This window comes from Leptinotarsa decemlineata, unplaced genomic scaffold, assembly GCF_025532065.1.
Source record: "Leptinotarsa decemlineata unplaced genomic scaffold, Ldec_3_MD MMD2_P_RNA_scaffold_4, whole genome shotgun sequence".
NCBI lineage: Eukaryota > Metazoa > Arthropoda > Insecta > Coleoptera > Chrysomelidae > Leptinotarsa > Leptinotarsa decemlineata.
The window spans coordinates 4234809-4255852 of record NW_027412531.1 but is presented as its reverse complement, the minus strand read 5'-3'; the positions used below and the strand labels follow the sequence as shown (position 1 = coordinate 4255852).

General features: G+C 31.5%; 1 protein-coding gene across 4 annotated transcripts in view; it reads right to left on the bottom strand.

The window, feature by feature from the left end:
- Positions 1-19250, bottom strand: part of LOC141487571 (uncharacterized) — a 96284-nt gene extending 77034 nt beyond the window's left edge. The window contains exons 1-3 of one of the 4 annotated variants that reach the window (XM_074186702.1): positions 18969-19250; positions 4579-4732; positions 4330-4516 (exon numbers count right to left, since the gene is read on the bottom strand). In XM_074186702.1, the coding sequence (XP_074042803.1) occupies positions 4330-4516; positions 4579-4732; positions 18969-18976 (349 nt within the window). In that variant the 5' untranslated portion in view covers positions 18977-19250. Of the gene's footprint in view, positions 1-4329; positions 4517-4578; positions 4733-8905; positions 9033-18958 lie in introns of those variants that run through there. The other 3 variants (XM_074186703.1, XM_074186700.1, XM_074186701.1) reach the window with 3 other exon arrangements.
- Positions 19251-21044: the final 1794 nt, after the last annotated feature.

Below are 21044 nucleotides of genomic sequence, written 5' to 3'. Positions count from 1 at the left end.
CTTACTTTGCACCAAAGTATCTAAATAATTTATTACCGTATATGCATTTGTCTATATATCAATTCAAAAGTACTTTGAAAATTAATTTCTTAGATGTTCAAAAACGATTGTAATCTTTTATGTTATCTTTATAATCTCATAATAGTTTGTTTTATATTATTTTTGTGTCTATTGTAATTGTTATTGTTATAGGTAGTCTTTCTTACTGTATGCTTATTTTTTTTTTCCTAATTATATTACGGGTGGAAGATAGCCTCCGGCTAACCCTTTTCCCTTTGTGTATAAAACCTGTTTTTGCACAATAAACATTATTATTATTATTATTATTATTATTATTATAATATTAATTCATTATTTAAAAATATAAATCTAATATAAAAAACTATTTTGTGCTAGTATAATGCCAACAAAGCATTGCTGTTTTGCAAATTGTACGTCGGATAATCGATATTCGAAAGAAAACGTGTTTTTATACCATATATAAAACCTCATATTGATGAGGTTAGATGTAAGAAATGGATACATGCTTCGAGGAGAGTGGATTTAACAGTGCAACAAATAAATATTTATATGTATGCTCTAAACATGAAATGAATAGTACATTTTTCATAGTTAATAACCATTTATTTGAATGAGATATAACCTCAATCGTTTATTAAATTATATTCATTTATTATATTCAATTGAATTCATTTCTTTACCATCTATATTCGATTCATATTTCACTGGGAAATAAATCTGAAATTCATAATTATTTTAAATTTCTTTTATTATAGTTTGAATCTACTGCTACTCTTTTAACTCTAACCTGTCTATTAATTCACTTTTTTTTTCAGTTACTTTTAAATTACGGCATGCAAGCCAACGTTTTAATGTGACAACATTGTTATCCTTTACAGTTGCAAATTTTAGTTTTGCTCCAGGAACATATTCTGTTAAAAACATTATTTTTTAATTGTACTTTACCATATGTTTATATGAGGATTGGGCTGTGTTTGTCCCTATCGAACTACTAGCGCTGCTAGTGAGTGATTTTTCGTACTTCAGGAAAAAGGTTCATTGTAGGCTGCTAATTTATGACTGTCTGGATGGAAAGAATCGCTTGGGATGGTGATGTCTGTAAAGCTAGGTTTTCTGAAAACATTGAACTCAAATTTATTCTGATTGTGTGTAATGGCCAGGTCTAAGAAATTTATCTATTTCTCTATCTCTGTTTCGAGTGTGAACTGAATGTTGCTATTGAGATTGTTCATGAATGTCATAAATTGGTTCAGCTGTCGTGTAGTACCTCTGAAACAGGCAAGAATATCCTCTACATATCTGTGCCAAAAATGAATAAGTTTTTTACCCAGGTCGGAATTCACTATAGTGATCTCCAAGTTGTTCATAAATATGTCTGCTAAAAGTGGACTAAAGGGTGAGCCCATAGAAAGTTTCATTTCTCTTTTCTTCATTATGATTTCCTACTACATAGTAACGGCTACATTCTTCAATTTATTTTAACAATTTTTTGTTAATCTATACTAATATTATAAATGTGAAAGTTTGTGAGCATGGATGTATGTATGTTTGTGGCTCTTTCACGCCTAAAGGATTGAAAGGATTTAGATGAAAATTTACATAAATACAGCTTATATATTAGAATAACATATAGGCTACAATTTACAAAGATTTTGTTTAAGTTTGGTCATAATATAACGATAAGAATTAAGTAAGTCGGAAAAATCCTTCCTCCCTGAGAGCTACCTATACCGTTGGAGATACATGCAGATAATGTTTATCTTAAATAGTTCTAAACAAAAGCTACCACATAAGTATCTAACTCTTATGTGGTAGCTAGTATAAGCAAAATACTGAGCCATAAATACAATTAAATAGAATACTTTTTTATAATACACATTATACAATATCTGTTAATTCTTATACAAATTGATACAATTGTCGTTTTATATATTTGATACAGATTAACTTTACCTTTCACACGAAGTAATTTGGATGAATCGTTTAAAAGTTATCACGATAAGATTAACTTGACGCAACACAGTTAGCCATTACGCGTCGCATCTACTGTAAGACGACAGGGGACGATGCGGGGGATAAAGAGTCTGTTTAAGCAATGAAGCGCCATCGTCGAGAACGTGATCCGAACGCGGGCAGACTTGTGAGAGCAAACGTCGTTGACGGCTGTGTTAGTTTTGCGAATTTCTTTATAGGTAACATATTTCGACTCTCGAAGCTATTCATTACTTAGTGCAGTTGGCATATTTTTTTAGTTACCTACCATATTTTCAAAGTGAAAGTTTAAATTACTAGCTGTTGCCCGCTCTTATAATAACGTACAGCTGAAGCTACTGAACCTAGAATCTTAAAATATAAAATATGCAGGTAGGTTCTTTGTATACCGTAAATAAGCACCAAGAAAGGAAATCAGGGATCTCCACCCCCAAGGGGGAAAAATAAGGGTTCAAAGAATGTATTGAATTTCGTCAGTTTTGAAGTTGGCTACATAAAAAAATATTGTAACTATTTGTCCAAAATGGTTTGTCACGAATCACGAAACTTTTTTTTTCTTTTAGGTAATTGATATTTTATTTTTCATTTTATTCATAAACATATAATTGGCCAGTAATCAGAATAGATCTAGTGTTATGGCCTACAAAGTATTCTTTGATTAATATAATCTTGTAGTTATTTTTAACAATACCAAAATAATAAAAAACAAAACGTATGCATATAAAGACAATAATTCAAAAATATAAAGATGGACTTTGAAATTGAATACAAAAAAATATTAATACAAAATGAGGATAAAATAAAATAAAGTGAATTTCCACACCTACATGTTCGTGTAACTATTGTTTGAAAGCTACAACATGGTGAAATTATACTCAATCAGTCTACTTTCTAAACAGTTATCTGCAAGTTCAAATAGAATTTTTTCAAAGCTTTTTTGAATTCAGTCCTGGAAGCAATGTTTGTGAAGTTTACAGGAAGTTTATTGTATTGCTTGATTCCTCTATAGATTGATTTTTCTTTGTTCTCATGTATATTTGTTTCAGTCTTACAGCATTTCTTGTATTGTGATTATGTATATCTCCTACTGTTTCCAAGGTGGTATTACATAAGATGTATTTATTCAAGATTCCATATATAAGTTTAACTTGTTCAAGTGTAATGATTTTTTTTATTTTCATGAATCCCGTTATTTCATAAACAATGTTTGTTGAAGTTGGTCGATACAAGTTATACAGTTTTTATTGATTTGTTTTGCGCTCTTCCTAGTTTGTTAATTAATTGTTGTAATGCATTGCCCCAACATGGTATGAGATACCTTATATGTGATTCATTATAGCTGTAATATATTGTTTTTTTGACATTGTAGTTTATATATTTTGCACAGCGTTTCAATGCTCCTGTCATTGAAACAATTTTTATTATCACTTTGTTGATATGCTCTGTCCACTGGAGTTTATTATCTATCAACAGTCCTAAGTATTTGTAAACTTCGACTTCTTTTAGTAAGTTATTGTTTATATATAATTGTATTGTACGATTTGGTTTTTTTTGTGCTTTAGCACCATATATACAGTTTTTTCAACATTTAATACTAGCTTATTTATCAGTAGCCATTGACAGTCTTTGTTTAGGTCATTATTCACTGTTTGTTCTAATGTTTCAAGACAGTTATTTGAATATACTAGTGCGGTATCATCAGCAAAGGTAAATTATCTTGCATCCAAACCAGCCATTTTCAAAAAAGTCTGATTTTTGGGAGGTTTTAAGCCCGATAAACTTATTTTCCCAGTGAAAAGGACCATCTCAATCTTCTTGGGTGGTCCTTAATTTGAGCCCATCCTGAGCAGTCCTCGACTGCCTCACAATAGGCTCCTCTCCAGGCTTCTCTTTGTTTTTGTCTGCAGACGTTTTTGAACTCTCTGAGGTTGGCTTGGTATATACCACAGTCCTCTTCGAGTCTTGTACGTTTTGCCTTGTTAAAGGTCGTTCTCTCTGTCTTCCTGAGGTGTTCCAGTTCAGGGCACCACCATATATTAGTTGTGCCATCTGTACAACTATGGATAATCTATGTTTTATTTTCAAGTTAGTAAATTTAATTGAATTCACTGATTTCTTAGAATTAATTATCGATTAATAGAACATTAAATTAAATGAATGATTTGAATTTTGATATTTTTAATGGCTACTTGTTGAGGTTTACGAAAAATCTGCAATTTCTCTATTTACTAAATGTTTCATAAGATGACTTGTCATTCCATGGAGGGTTAATTAACTCTTAGCTTAACTAAGTTTATAACAAAATACGTCCCTTACCAATACTCATGTCCTGCATGGCATTGGCGATATGTGTTTTCACTGAATTGCTAGCAATCACAGTTGATTTGGTAAACTCCTCCCAACTTGTTTGACACTGAAGAGCTAACGGAATGTTTTGCATCTGGGATAGGTTCGACAAAGATTGAGAAAGGCGCAGACCAGCTGCACACATAGTATTCAACATCTGAAAAATAATATTGAACAGATTTTTAGTAGGTTGCTTGAAAATCACAGTCACCCACTTGCCTGTAAATAGTGAATCCAGCTATTTAAACAATCAGCAGCAGCCAACTTCAAAGCATTAGGGCTGAGTTGTTGCTGACTTTCTTCAGGAGGTTTTTTCTCTTTATCAGAGTCCCACTGTTCAGAATTACTGCTAGTACTAGGATGTGATGTGTCCCTGAAATTGAAAAAAATAGTTTTCAAGAAAACGTATCTTCTTACGTTTCAATGTGACTCACTATTAATGTTTATTAATTTTTTAATTCATGTATCAAAGATGTCACCTCTAGATTAGCCAAGTCCACATTCAAAAAAATGGAATTCTTACAAAACAACATTTTTTTCTTATAACTCTGTTATGAACCAACTTAAATATAATAATACACCATTATTATTTCCAATTGGAACTATAAGTGATATTGAACAAATGAACAGAACAATAAATCATATAAACAATAAGCTCACAGAATCTTTCAATGCCAGTAATGAAAACACTTCTTGAAGTTGAGAACAGTTTTATGAGCAATCAAGTTCTGAAATAACAAATTACTTATTTAAATCTATTCTCTCATTTTATATTGAATTCTACAAGGTGATAAATATAATATCCCATTGATTCTTTTTTCATACATAAAGAAGTATACTATATACAGTGTGTAACAACGAAAACTTAACAGAGCCGTTTTTGAATATAAAAAGTAATATTTTTAAAAAAGCTCGGACAAGTCGATTTCTGATTAAAGGGGGACATCTTTCAGACTAATCAGATTTTTTGTAGTACGCACCCCCTTGGAGGGGTGCGTCCGACGACCCTTATTTAGATAGGGAAAGTAGGTCGAGTGGCACCTTGTTTTAAAGGTCTTTCGAATACCTTTACAACTCTGTTAAAAGAAAATTTTTGTAACGATTAATGAATGAACTGTGTATTTTCTATAATGTTATCCAATTTGGTACTGACGAGCCTTGGGGCAAGTGTCTTAAGGCGAAACATCGGTGTATACCAGTGAGGGTGACAGTGTTTCATGTGAGTACAATTTATTACCATTCATTCAAAGTAGAACTCATGTGAATGATATCTGATTCTTATTCCACAACAAATGTTTGAAATACAAACTGAGTAGAGAAAAGTATCTTCTGTATAATTCAGTGTTCATATAGAAGTATTTGTTTTGAAAGAATTATTTTCTTTCATGTAATTCAATGTTTATATGAAAGTAGCTGTTTCAGGAGGACTTTCTTTCAGTTTGTGTCTGAAAGTTACTTCTTTGCATGATCTACACATCCATGTATAGAGTTACTTATTTTGAAATTGATTACTTCCCTCCTTTACTTGGAAGATCCCCTCATCCTTGTTTTTTGTATCAAGATGGAGTAGTAGAATGCCAAAAACTTTTCTCCCATAAATTGTTGATATTGTGAAACCTATATACCTACTTATTTTATATAATTTATAAGTTATATTTCTGTATCTGTGCTGTATTGGCCTGTGTAAAAACTTAATGTTTATTTCAACACCAATAAAATATTCTATTCTATTCTATTTTGGTGTATAAATTACCCCTGTTGAGCTAGCTGACTCTCTTTGGATTTTCACAATTATTTTCATGTAATACTCTATCGTCGATTTTCCATGTGTCGTTTGTTTTAAAAAATGTAGGTAGGCTGTACTGTTTTGCCGTTAAGTTAGAGAAATCAAATCAAAATCTCTCACTTTTTGTAAATTTTCAACTTTAATTTCACTGTCATTGTATGCTTCTTTTTTTGCTCATCTTTAGAACTGAATATTTGGGTGTCTACCCCAGAAAATTTTTGTGTGAACATTCCTCAAGTGGGGGAGAGATTGAGAATTTTAGTGTTATTTGGTTGTTCAACAGGGTAATGAAGGAATTTGAACTAAGATTAAAACTATTGCAAATTTAGTATTCATGAAAAGGGAAGGATTTCGATTTGAAAAAACAACAACCCAACTAAAATCGGTGATAGGGAAAAAAGTAGCCTTGTATGAGCCTAAAATTCTCAACATATTTTTCTTGCGTATTTGCAAAATGTTTTGAGAAAAATATTTCTGTCTTAGTCATGTGTGCAATATTCAATTCAATTGTGGGGTAAAACTTTCTTAAAATTGATATTGCTGGAGTTTTTTCCCAATACCAAACCGTTATTTTAACACCTCGACACGTGTTTCGATCACCAAGTGATCATCTTCAAGATGAAGATCAAACTAATCATATTTACAAAGTTTTCCTTATTTATACCATAGATAGATTTATTTATTCAATCACATTATGAATATACATTTGTGACAAGTCATAGCCAATTGGTACAAATTAGTGTGCAAATAGAGAGACTATATAAATTAAATATAAATTTTGAAAATGATTTACAAAATATTTAACAAATAAAGAATCGAATTGTAAAAAAGAGATTCTTAAATATAGTAATATAAAAAATTAGGGCTATTTAGTCTGAATATGTACTTTGCATGAAATCATGTACAGAATAAAAACAATTTCGTATAAGGTATTCTTTGATTTTCCTTTTGAACAAATTAAAATTCAATTCAGTCACATTATATGGAAGTTTGTTAAATAATTTACTGTTCGGGGAATTTTGTAATGACATTTCAAGTACAAATCTTGGCTGTCTGAGTTGTTCCGCATTTCTAGTTTCATAATTATGATGATCTCTGAGTGTTTGGTGAGTAGTATTTTGTTTTAATGTATTTCTAACATTGAGTAGAAAATCAACATACAGGAGAAAGTCATTATTCCCAATTTTCTAAAAGGTGGTTGGCAGTATGCGTTGAATGGAGCTCCAGCTATAATTCTCATGGCTTTTTTCTGCATGCGAAAAGTTCTGATCGAGTAACCAGATCTACCCCAAAGGAGTATCACATATGAAAGGTGATTGATACGAAATGCTTTTTTCAACTGATGAAGTAGAAACAATTGTGTCGAGAGTTTTTTTACAGAGATGGTCAATATGTGATTCCCATCGAAGCGACACATCCATAATTATACCTAATAATTTAACTTGAGCTTTGATTGTTACCCTGGTATTAGAAGATATAGTTATTTTCTGAGTGTTTCCCTGTTGAGTTTCAGTTTGTTGGATGTAAACCAGTATTCTGCTTTGTCTTCGGTTTCTTTGGCATTTAGAAGTAAATTTGAGATTTCAGAATTTTATTGTAACATTGTGGTGTCGTCGGCAATGCAGATTACTGTACTCGGTAAAAGGTAATAGAATAAATCATTCATATATATATTACCATGTAGGTTTTCACGGATGGTAGAATATGATGTGTTGTTTTTCGACATATATATATATATATATATATATATATATATGAAATCTAGAAAGGTTAATGCAGTCAAGCTGCTGGAAAATAATTCCATGAAAATCAAAAAATAAATAGTCAGTACCCGGTACTGACGATGCCCAATAGGCTGAAACAGCTGTATACCGGTGGCTCTTAAATTGAAATCAATATGGGAATGATCAAAGAGTACTTATCTATTTATTTTTTATATATATTTATATATATATATATATATATATATATATATATATATATATATATATATATATATATATATAGGTTACAAATAGGGATGGGCCCAAGATGGATCCCTGAGGTATTCCATTATTCATAGACTTTTCGTCTGATTAGATACCATTTATGTATACTGCCTGCTTTCTAGATGAGAGGTATGACTGGAAGAATTTTAAAGCTGATCCTCTGATACCAAAAAATTCAATTAGTTAATGATGGTTTACACAGTCAAAAGCTTTGCTCAGATCCCACAATGTTAGGTTCTAACATTGTCCAAAACTGTATATTGGCCAATCTGGAAGGACATTTTCCCAAAGAATTAAACAGCATAGAAGCAGTTTTATAAATAGAAGGACCAATTCCACATTTGCAAACCACCTATTAGCAGAAGGACATGAGTTCAATCAGGAATACGATGTGTTACATTTAGAAGAGAAGAGTTTGAAACTCAATCTTCTAGAATGTTTAGAAATCAATAGATCCAGGAATTCGGATAATTTACTGAATGATCAAATAGAATTAAATAACTCTCCGTTACTGAATATTTTTTCAAATGTGGAAAATGGAACATAAGCTCAGGTAATTAAATCCATTACAAACTTAGGTAAAAAAAACAGGTACTTGAAATGCAGGTACCTCAAATTGTAGAATAAGGTATAAATAGCATTTAATGTGTTGAATTAGTTATTAAGACACTCCCGAGGAAGCACTTGTATGGCGAAACACGTGTTGCGTTTTTGTAAAACTATCTAGTAAAAATCACACAATAAAGTGTTTTTAGAATACGTTTCTAATCACCTGTTGGATGACTTCAAGCACTGCGTCGGTGGTGGATCTATTTCTGATGAATCCAAATTGATGTTCATGTAGAATATTGTGTTTATTCAGATATAGCATTAGTCGCTCTTTAACGATAATTTCAACGATTTTTCCCAAAAAAGGTATAATTGAAATAAGTGAGTAATTATCAGGGGAATTCGGGTCTCATTTTTTATGATTTTAAATACATCCGGAAAATGTCCTTCACTGAAACAGCGATTTATGAGAAGTGTTAGAGGTTCTACAAGAATGTTTATAGTTTCTTTGAGGATTCGACTGTTCAAATGATAAATGTCATAACAATTTGGAAAAACTACTTAAATAGTCCAATGTACTGGAAGATATTTAATTATATTTTCGGCTATATTTGAAAAAATACCTATATTAAATTCATTTGGATTAATAGTAGTAGAATTTTTATTGGCCATATTTGAAGAGTTTCGTTCAAAATTGATAAGTCTCCATGTATCTTTGACTTTGTTATTTGACATTTGAATAAAATGGTCATAGGAGTTTCTTTTTGCCAAATTTATTTCACTTTGGTATCTTCGTTTGTATTCTAGGAAAATAGCTTTAGGATTTTTGGAATAGATGCTGACTGTTTGAAATGTATTCAATGTATTTCTCATTTGGCGCAAATCATCATTGAAAAAGTTTATTGGTCTTTTGGCATATTTATTTTTAGATTTCTTCAAAGGGAAAAATTTGGAAACAAGATTACTATAAGTATTATTGAGGGTGTCTGCTAATACTTCCAATGGATTTTCATCATCATGGAAAATATGCCAGTTAATAAGTTGTATAGCTTGCAGATACTAACAAAAGGTAAAATCTTGAGCTTTGCTGACGGTACGGCTGTCTTGTATACCGACTCTTCATGGAACCAATTGAAAATGTCTGCAGAAAAAGATTTTTTTGAGATCGAAAAATGGTTCTGTCACAATAAACTTACGATCAATTTCGAAAAAACCAAATATTTGCCTTTCACATCATACTGCACTACATTACCCGATATGGGACCCCTAAATATAGGAAAGAATAATCACATACCTGAAGGTGAGTCAATAAAATATCTAGGTATCCATTTAGATAGACATTTTCGATGGCACCTACATATGAAAGAAAGAATCAGAAAGTTGAGAGGTACACTTTCTAAATTCAATAACTTAAAAAACTTTCTTACATTCAACATTTGAAAACGTTGTACTTCGCACTTGTCCAATCCCAACTATCCTACGGTATAATAGGTTAGGGAGGAGTGAATGATTGTTATCTTAGGAATCTAAATGTCATACAAAAATGGATACTGAAGATTATATTTAATAGGAAAAAAACTCATCCAACTGCTGCCCTATTTAAAGAAGCGAATGTATGTAATATTCGACAACTTTTTTGTATGAGCATACTCAGTAATGTAAAAAAAGGAAACATCAAAATAAAACCAATCATCCACTCCTACAATACTAGGAAAAAGGCAAACTCTTTGAATGCACCACGATGTGACAAAACCATAGGACAAAGAAATGCGACATATCTCGGACCACGCTTATACCAAATATTACAAGAAAAAATATCAACAGTTCTCACATGTTTAAGAGAGAAGTAAAGAAATTCATTCTGAATACCGAAAGAGCTTTCTTTTCTGATTTTGTTAATCAAACTATTTCAAACAGCAATTTAACTTAAGCATTTGTTGAGCAGACGAAAATAACTATGTATTCTGTCTAAAACTACTGTCTCTGTTAATAAGGTTATTGATTGATTCATCTTTCATTATCTTTCAATGTTAGATTAAGTATTTATACAGTTAATTACAATGTATCCTTATCACGAACAAGCTATAGATTTCTATGGCTTCTGTGATTATCTTGTTTATTTTCGATAGCACTCTATGTAATGTATATCAGTGTATGCGATAATAAACATATTATTATTATTATATAATGTTTAAAATATTCAAGCAGTCTATATTTAACCAATGTTCAGTGAAGCAAATAATATCATGAGGTTTATCTTCAAGATATAATCGCAACTGGTCAACTTTATTAGTGAGACACTGAATGTTCAAATGAAAAATCTTTCAAAGAGTCTTCCTGAAGATTTTCAGTGGAATCGTTTATCCTGAAAAACTTAGTGGTTGGGATGCAGCAGCTTTTCCTAAATTAGTGTGATCACTCAGGAATCTCTTGCCTTTTCTGAAGTTAAATCTTTCAACGAACATTTTATCTCCTTTGCCTGTGCCATAATTAATTTTTCTTTTCTTTCTTTGTCTTTTTTTAGCTCTACAAAATCTCGTGTTTCAGTTTCATGATTTTTTCCTTCCCCATTTTGATTTACTAGTATATTTTCTGTCTCAGTTTGAACCTTCGCTAATTCACAAAAGTTTGACTGTACTTTAGAGGTGGGAAGTTATTTACCATTTGGTTAATAGGAGATTTCATTTTCCTTTGTAACAATGTACTAGATGCATGTGTCTTTGGTTGTTTTTTGCGATCGTTTGACTATAAGATGTCTTCAACGTACTATTCTCTTGTGGAAAATTAATTCGATTCATGGGATCCTTCGTGGAAACAGGAACAAAAGGAGTATTGTAACTGAGATTAGAAACTGGTTTTTCACTAGGATTTGCGTTATTGGTTAACAATCGAATTAGTTCAATATTGAATTCTTTAAGAATAGTTATCTGATTCTTGATTTCTTTCATTTCATTGAACATTTCAGTTTTATCAGTTGTAAGAGAAGGGAGCAGTTCCTTCATAATATTTTTGATTTTATCCTCTGAATCGTTTGGGCCAGGTTTGCTATTTGAACAAACTTTGGTTCTACAATTCCAGCACAAGTAAATCAACAGTTTTCTACCCTTCATGCCTCTTCTAGGTACCTGCGTCTTGAGTGTCTTAAATTGATTTCACAATATTGCATTATCTACTAGTCTTAAATTAATTTTACAATGTGTCCTTATGTAATAGTCAGGTATATCTAATGATTGAAATATCATTTTAACAAGCTATATAAAATTCATTCTTCAATATTGCCTTGAAATAATTTTACAATGTCTCCTTATGTAATAGTCAGGTAAATCTAATAATTAAAATATTAGTTTAACAAGCTATATAGGTATTGCTATTAGGTATTGGTCCACCATCCTTATTCATAATATTCTACAGTCTCATAGGCATCTAGATATTTGTTGTTGTTAACTTGTCTAACTAATCTTAATGAACTGAAGTCTATGGAATGGTTTTTTTTTTGCAAAATATGATGGGCGACTGCTGATTTTTCAGGTCTTCCATATTTTAAGTGTGGTAAGTGTTTCCTATATCTTATTTTAATAGACCTTTTTGTCTGTCCATAATATTTTACATCGCAGTCCTTACATTTAATTTCGTAAATTACAGACTTCTCCGAACTCTCGACTTTGTCTTTTGGACTTCCTAAAAGGCTCTGTAGTATATGACTTCTTTTAAAAACCACCTTCATACCTAGTTCCTTGAAGACGCAGGTACCTAGAAGAGGTACCCATGGTATAAATAAAAAAAACTTTGTAAATAGGCTTAGTTTGATCTTCCTATTAAAGATAATCACTTGGTGATCGAAACACGTGTCAAGGTGTTAAAATAACGGTTTGGTATTGGGAAAAAAACTCCAGTAATATTCATTACTACACCAAAGGTTCCAAACAGTGCATTACAAATGTCCTAATATAGCCTGAAAAATTCATTTCTGTTTCGGCCATGAGTACCTGAGATAGTCACCCAAACATTTAATATTGAATAGAGTAATGAAGGACCCTAAACCGAGCCTAAAATTATTGCAGGCTCATAATTTCTAAAAAAACTTAATGGTAAAGCTAGCAAAACCCACCGATTTAAAGAAAACAACATATGAAATACCGATGATGAAGGGAAATAGGGGTCTGAAATTCCCAACACATTTTTATCTACCCCACACTGGAAAACTGTTTAAAAAATATTTCCCAATCAAACAATGAGAAAAATATTATTCAATACGGCGTTTGAGGTAATCAACCAAGTATTTATTTCAGAGAAGGATCAAAAATTTTCTGAATAGGTAATGAATGAGCCTAAAATAACGGCAAGTTCAAAGTTTACAAAAATTGAAGACTTTCTGTCTGATTCTTCGAGTATAGTTAGCAGAACCCACTGATTAAAAAAAAACACATGGAAAATCGGTGATAGAGAGTAATAGGAACCCAAAATGAAGCTAAGACGCAAAAATATTTTTAATTATTTATACAGAAGACATTTCAATGATCAATCAATCAAACATTTATTGAATCAGTTTTCCTTCACAATCACATTAGACAAACAAAAACAACACATCATTATAAAATACTGGCTGATTCAACAGGTCGAACATAAAAAAGTCAATATAAAACATTAAAAAGAACATTGATAAGCTACAATCAAATTAGGATTCAAGAAGAAACTCATCTACAGAGTAGTATGCTTTTTGCAATAGAAAAATCTTGAGTCGCCTTTTGAAGACATTGATATTTGAGGATTCAATGTCCTCACTAAGCTTACTATTTAGCTTAACCCCAAAGCACATGGTATGATTCTTTGATACTGTCAATCTACTATAAGGTTTATGTAGTTAAGAGTTATTTCTGGTGAAACGTTCACGGATTTGCTCATTTCTAGGAATAATTGAAATATTGTTTTTTATATATATCAGAGTTTGGTATTGTTAATAAACTATAACGAATGAATAATGGCCTACAGTGTTCACTTGAAGATGCACCAGCCAGAATTCTGATTACTTTTTTCTGAACAACAAAAACTTCATCAGCTGTAGCTGATAAGTCCCACTGTTCAAGACAATAGGAAATTACTGACTAAATTAAACTGTGGTATAAAAGCTTGTGAACATCAAGAGATACTGTTTCTTTTAACCGATGAAGTAAATATATATGTTTACTGAGCTTCAGTATGACACTATCAACATGGAACTTCCAGGTAAGTTTATTATCAATATCATCACCTAAGAATTTAGTACAATTAACTTGATGTAAATCTAACCAAATAGCTTTCATCGACTGTTGTATTTTTAGTAACAAAGTTGAGCATTTGAGATTTAGCAGAATTTACCAGCAGGCCATTTATAGAACACCACTCAGAAATTTGATCATTTACTTCATTAGCTTTGAAAATTACTTCGGACATAATTCCCGCAGATACCAAGATATTAGTGTCGTCCTCAAAAATAACAGTAATGGAAGCTTCTGAACAAAATTTCGGAAGATCATTTATAAAAACCAAAAATAGAAGGGGTCCCAAAACAGAGCCCTGAAGTACCCCTCTTGATATACATTTTCTTTCAGAATTCATTCCATCCATGATGAAAGTAAAAAACACTTTATTGTTTCTTTAAAGGAGCATAACTGGAAGGAAATATACAATAAAGAAAACAACACATGGAAAATCGGTGAAAGAGAGTAATGGGAACCCAAAATGAGGCTATAATTATTTATACAGAAGACATTTCAATGATGAAAGTAAACAAAACTTTAGTGTTCCTTTAAAGGAGCATAACTGGTAGAAAATATACAATAATAGTCAGTTGATAGAAACTGGAAATGCTTTATGAATTAGATTCAATCACCTTCAATTATGTTTTCCTTTAAAATATGTGAATGTGTAATAATAATATGTAAATGTAAAACAATGGTCTCCTCAAAATCTAAATAATATAGAAACGAGATTTGTTGAATTCGAGAAGATTGATATAAGTAAGCTGAAGTCAGTTATTTTTTCTCTCAAAAATAAAGGCAATGCTGATGAAGTAACGTCTGCTACATTTTTGAAATCAACATTTTTTACACTTGGATTTCATATCCAAAACTTAATACAAACATCAATGTCGTCCGGTAACTTTCCAAATATGTTGAAAAAAAGTACAGTTATTCCCATCCCAAAAATAAATAATTCAGTTAAAATGTCAGACTTCAGAGCAATAAATACTTTGTCGGTTATCGAGAAAGTTTTGGAAATTTTTGTACATGAACAAATCACTAGGTAATTTACTGAAAATAACCTGTTTATAGGAAATCAATCCGGATTTAGAGAACACCACTCGTGTGAAACTGCCCTTCAATTAACAGTTTCAAAAAGGAAGAATGAAATCGATAGTGATAAATTTATAGTAACAGAGTTCCTTGATTTCAAGAGGGCATTTGAAACTATCGATAGGCAAATATTACTTCGTAAACTGAGATAACTGAACTGAAATAACTAGAGTGGGGAAATGTTTCTCAAATGAAATTTCAAACAATATAGGCGTACCTCAAGTGAGTGTCCTGGGACCACTGCTGTTTATAATTTACCTGAATGATGTAAATTATATAACAGGTTATGATTTTTTGAATTCATTTGCAGGTGACACGTTACTTGCGTGCTATGGACATGACGCTGTAGAAACAGTGGAGCGCATGAATCGATTGTTGAAAAAAATTGAAATATATTTAAACGAAAATAAACTTAAAATTAATATGAATAAAACCAAATCAATGATAATTGAAATCAATTGACTATGAAAAGCTTCAACTTGAAGTGGAGGGAGACAAAATTGAATGGGTGTCAGAATTCAAGTATTTAGGCTTCGTGTTGGATCAAAATCAAAAATCAAAAAATCTTTATTTCCATAGACCTAGGGAAGGCATGGAAAAAGTCACATAACTCAGTACAATTACAATGAGGTCACAATCATAAAACAACATAATTATATAACATATTATATAACATTTAGACCATAAAAGGGATACAAAAATAAAAATTTAAAATTCCAAATCAGACTGAAAAAATTCATCAAGCGAATAAAATACCTTTTAACATAATAGTTTCCGAACTAACACTCAATGTACACTGTGACTATATTTGTAAAAAGATATCAAAAAAACATTTTTTTTCTCCAGGATTTCATCGGAAGTTTCCATGTTTTCAAAAATAACAATATACAGAATCATTATACAGCCCCATTTTGATTATGGTTCCACTCTGCTTTATCTTTTGGATAAAAACAATATACAAAAGTTACAGTAATAGATACACTCCCATTCAATGCATGCTTAGTGCCCTCAAGTGGTATGATGTGGCAGATAGACTGTATTACTCAAGTATGATATTTATCTATAAAATAACCAGAAATTTATTACCAAAATATTTTGATTCCTTCATTACGTACAATAATCAAATTCATGACTACAACACAAGAACCACCAATCAATTTCACATTTCCAGGACAAGAACAAAGCAATCTATGAAATCGTTTTTTTCAGAGGATTAGATGATTTCAACCAATTACCATACCACGTTAAAGATTCTGTTACTTTGTATTCATTCAAGGCTCAGTTGAAAATATATATTACATCACGTACTCTATGAATTTTCGGAATTTTTTCAATTTTTATGTTTCACATCATCGAATTGTTTTATTGGTTTGAGCTTTTATGTGTTCTGTATACATTGTGTTACATCGTGTTACATTGTGATATGTTAAATATTTCGTTCATTATTTGAATGTATTTTATTGTTAGAAGAATTTTTATAATATTTTAATATTTTTTATATACTATTTTTACCTTTTTGGACTTGTATTTATATTAGGATTTCCTATTTTCAAATAAATAAATGAAAAAATGTGAATGTGAACTGCAAAAAAATTAAAATACTTGAATAATGAAAACATTGACAGATAAAAAAATGAATTAGATATATTACTATCACTATCTGGATGAAACATTTCTTTTAATTATGAATAAATTAAAATAAAATAAGAATGATAGGCTGTTGATGAATTCAAAGAAAGACGGATTCAAACACAAGATAAAATGTTCTGGCGAATTCAAAAACAGAATAAAACGTTTTGACAACAAATTGCGATGAAATTGATGGTCATCTTAAACTGTCTCGATAACAATATATTTCAGTTTTAATTACACTAGTTTTACAGCCAATTTACGACTTTAATGCCAAAGGCAGTTCCTTGTTAATTTTTGGTCCCTAAATGCGGAAATTATAGTAAAATTTCTTAACACGTAAGATTTTTGAGTTGGAATTTTTTTCACAAAAATTTAATGAACACGACATTCCAAATTTGCATTTTCCCTAAATTGAGTAAATTGTTTAAAATCTGGCAACACAGCGGCTCTGCCTAGTATTCAAATCTGCTTCCGCTGTATATGAGACTTGTAACGCCGCTTCTCGAACTTCCGATACTCGAAGTTTTCAGAAAATACTAGAAATACGGAACCACTATAAAGTAACAGGTAGACAATCGGATCATCAATATTGGTTTAACTCGAGTAGTGGTGAGTTAGTATTAGAGAAGCGAGGTGATCAAACACGCGAATATTAAGAGTATTATATCAGTGTTATCTTTGTGAATAAAATAAATTGATTTTTGGGAAAGAAAGTTTTTGGCTTTCTACTACTTCAACTTGATACAAAAAAAGGGATGAGGAAACTTCCAAAGGAAGGAAGAAAGTAATCAATTTGAAAATAAGTAACTCTATACATGGATGTGTAGATCATGCAAAGAAGTAACTTTCAGACACAAACTGAAAGAAAGTCCTCCTGAATAAATTGACTCCTGTAAACGCAGTATCACATATTTGAACTCGACATACGCAACAGTACAAAAATGTCCAAAGTACAGAAACGTGGCTGCGTTAATCTCGCAGATAATTTTTGTTATATATGTGGTCAGTTTACTCCTAAATCGTAGAAACGGCCAACTAATCAAATGACCAAAGTAGCTTACCATAAGTATTTTGGATGTGTTGTTGGTAATCAAGATCGGGATTGGGCTCCTCACATATGTTGCCAAACCTGTGCAGCAACTCTAAGTAACTGGTTAGATGGCAAACGCTCTTCTATGCCTTTTGCAGTTCCAATGATTTGGTGAGAAACAACAAATCATTACAACGAACTGTTACTTTTGCATGACAAACGTGTCTAGTTTTTCAAGAAAGAGCAAACACAAAATTGTATATCCGGATATTCCTTCCAGTTCCAACACCCCCAGCAAATTGGGAGGAAGATTTGGAAATGTATGATAACCAGGCAGGCCTATGATGTGCCAGAAAAAGACGATTCTTATTTTCCCGAGAGTGAAGGAAGAACACCCACATTCAATCAAACAACCTGAATTAAATAACCTAGTTCAGGACCTCCACTTGTCCAAATAGAATGCTGAACTATTAGGGTCTAGATTACAACAATGGAATTTACTAGCCCCTAAAACCAAAGTTACAATATTTAGGATCCGTAATCATGAGCTATCCTCGTTTTTTCCTATGCAAGATAAAATGTGTGTTTATGTAAATGCAAATGGTGTGATGGAAAAATTAGGATTTGCACATAAACCTGACGAATGGCGTTTATTTATAGATTCGTCTAAAACAAGTTTAATAGCCATTCTGCTCCATGATGCAGTTGCCATGAAGGAAACACACGAAAGTATGTCACTTACTCTAAATACAATAAGTTATAATACATATAAGTGGCAAATATGTGGTGACCTAAAAGTGATAGGATTATTACTAGGTTTTCAAGGCGGATATACGAAGTTTGGCTGTTTTCTTTGCCTTTGGAATAGTAGGGCAACACAGAGCCATTATCAAGTAAAAGAATGGCCTCCAAGAGATAAATATATTTCAGGACAAGCTAACGTGAAGAATATACCTCTTGTTAATCCCAAAAACGTTTTGTTATCCATTACACAATAAACTGGGGTTAATGAAAAACTTTGTAAAATCAACAGACAAAGAAGGACAAATATTTTTTTGTATAATTCAATGTTCATATAAAAGTAGTTGTTTCGAAATAATTTTTTTCTTTCATGATCTCATGAAAAAAAATTGTTAGGTTAAAATTTGATATAAATACTTTATACCTGGTAGAAAATCTCTAGATCTAATAAGACAAACTTTCCTCTCCTCTTTAAATAATTCAATGGTTCAGGGCTTGTTACATAAAATATAAGAACATAGGATGCGATTTATTTATTTACCAAAACTCACCTATCCATGTCAAATTTCAATTCTTTTGCAAAATATTTTGAAAATACAGAAAACTAAATTTCGTTCAGGATCCGTTTCTAGATATTATGTAAATAGTTTGTTTCATATCCCGAGATTTGCAGTAAAATGTGATTGTTTGTACATCGTTGTTGATTTTTACAAAAAACTAAAACTGCACCTACAATGCATGCACTTTAAACTCAAAGAATAACATTTTAAAACAATAAAAACATTGAAAACACAAAAACAATATTGACATAATAAATCGGTTAGAAAACGTAACCTAAACACAGAAAAATAGTTCATCTTCTTCTTATTTATGGCATAGTAAATGACAAGTGTTAACATTATCACATTAGAACATTTGCACATCTCACATTACAGATCAATCTGTCATATTCTTTGAAAGATATTTTTGTGGAAGAATCATCAATGTTTTTCACTATTTTTTGGTGTATAACCTTCCACAATTCGGAAAATAAATAATACTAAGTCAATAGAGAATTTATTGAAGTATAATAAAAAGCAAACTGAAAATTTTATCTCGAAAAGTTAATGTTACTACCTAATATAAATCACTGATGGGTACAATTAGTCGTGTATTGATGAATTTTGCCTACAAGTTGAATAGTCAATTGCAGAAAATTAAATTTTCATAGTCAGCTTTCTTTACATGGTCAACGTTTCCGAAAATAATCCTTTTCTGAAACATCTTAATTGCAAACAGCTATATTTATTGTGACACACGTCAAAAGAATGGAATATCAAGGAGTCATAAGGAGTCAAAATAGGCTAAATATTTCCCCAGATTCATGATAGAACCCCCCAAATTACTACATGCACACCTTTTCACTGAAAAAAATATCAGCCCTGAAAAATCCAAATTTGCCTCACTTTTCATGGAAACACCCCCATAACTTCCGTAATTATCAAGGTAGAATGATGAAACTCGCAAGATTGATGATAATGTTGAAAATACATCTACCTACTGTACAAATGATGTTGGCCTAAGTGATATACACTGTCCGCGATGAAAGTAGCCATTTTCACGGTGAATCATACTGGGGGGCAAAATAGGCTGAAAATTCCTTCAGATTCGTGATCAGAATCCCCAAATCACTACTGAAAAATCCGTATTTCTATCACTTTTCATGGAAACACCCCCGTATCTTCCGTAATAATTGAGGTAGAATGATAAAACTCTTAGAACTGATAGAAATTTTCAAAATGCACATACTACCTGAATGGGGTTGGCCAAAGTGATATATACTGCACGCCATTCGCAATGGAAGAACCTATTTTTACGATAAATCTTGCTAGATAATAAAATAGGCTGAAGATTCCTTCAGATTCGTGATCGGGACCTCCAAATTACTACAGGTACACTTTTTTCCTGAAAAAATATCAGCCCTGAAAAATTCAAATTCATCTCACTTTTCATGGAAGCACCACCGTAACTTCCGTAATTATCAAAGTAGAATGATGAAACTCTCAGGACTGATGGAAATGCTCGAAATGCACCTACCACCTAATGAATGGGATTGGGCTAAGTGATATACACTGCCCGCCATTCGCGAAGGAAGAAACAATTTTTACGGTAAATCATACTAGGGGACAAAATTGGATCAAAATTCCTACAGGTACGTCTGTTTCCTGAAAAAACATCAGCCCTGAAAAATCCAAATTTGCCTTTTTTCTCATGGAAGCCGTATCTTCAGTAATTGTTGGCGTAGAATTGTGGAATTAGCAGAATTGGAAGATATACCAAAAACACTTTTTTCCTGAACCAATACTTCAGATAGAGAATAATAAGGGGGCTCTCAGTTTAAAAATCAATTTAACCAACGGAAATTTCCACTGAAAATGTTTTTTCGGCAAAAAATCATTATATTTTATAACCTCCCAATATTTGTTCTCTATTAGGGGAAGGTAGGGTAAAGTGGCCACCCTAAGCTTTAAACCCACGCCAACCGAATAAATGTCAACCTTTTTACAGTTTGTTTGTTTATTATTATCCGTGTACTTATTAAGTTTTGATATTATATTGTTTACAGACCAATATTCTGATAATTTTAG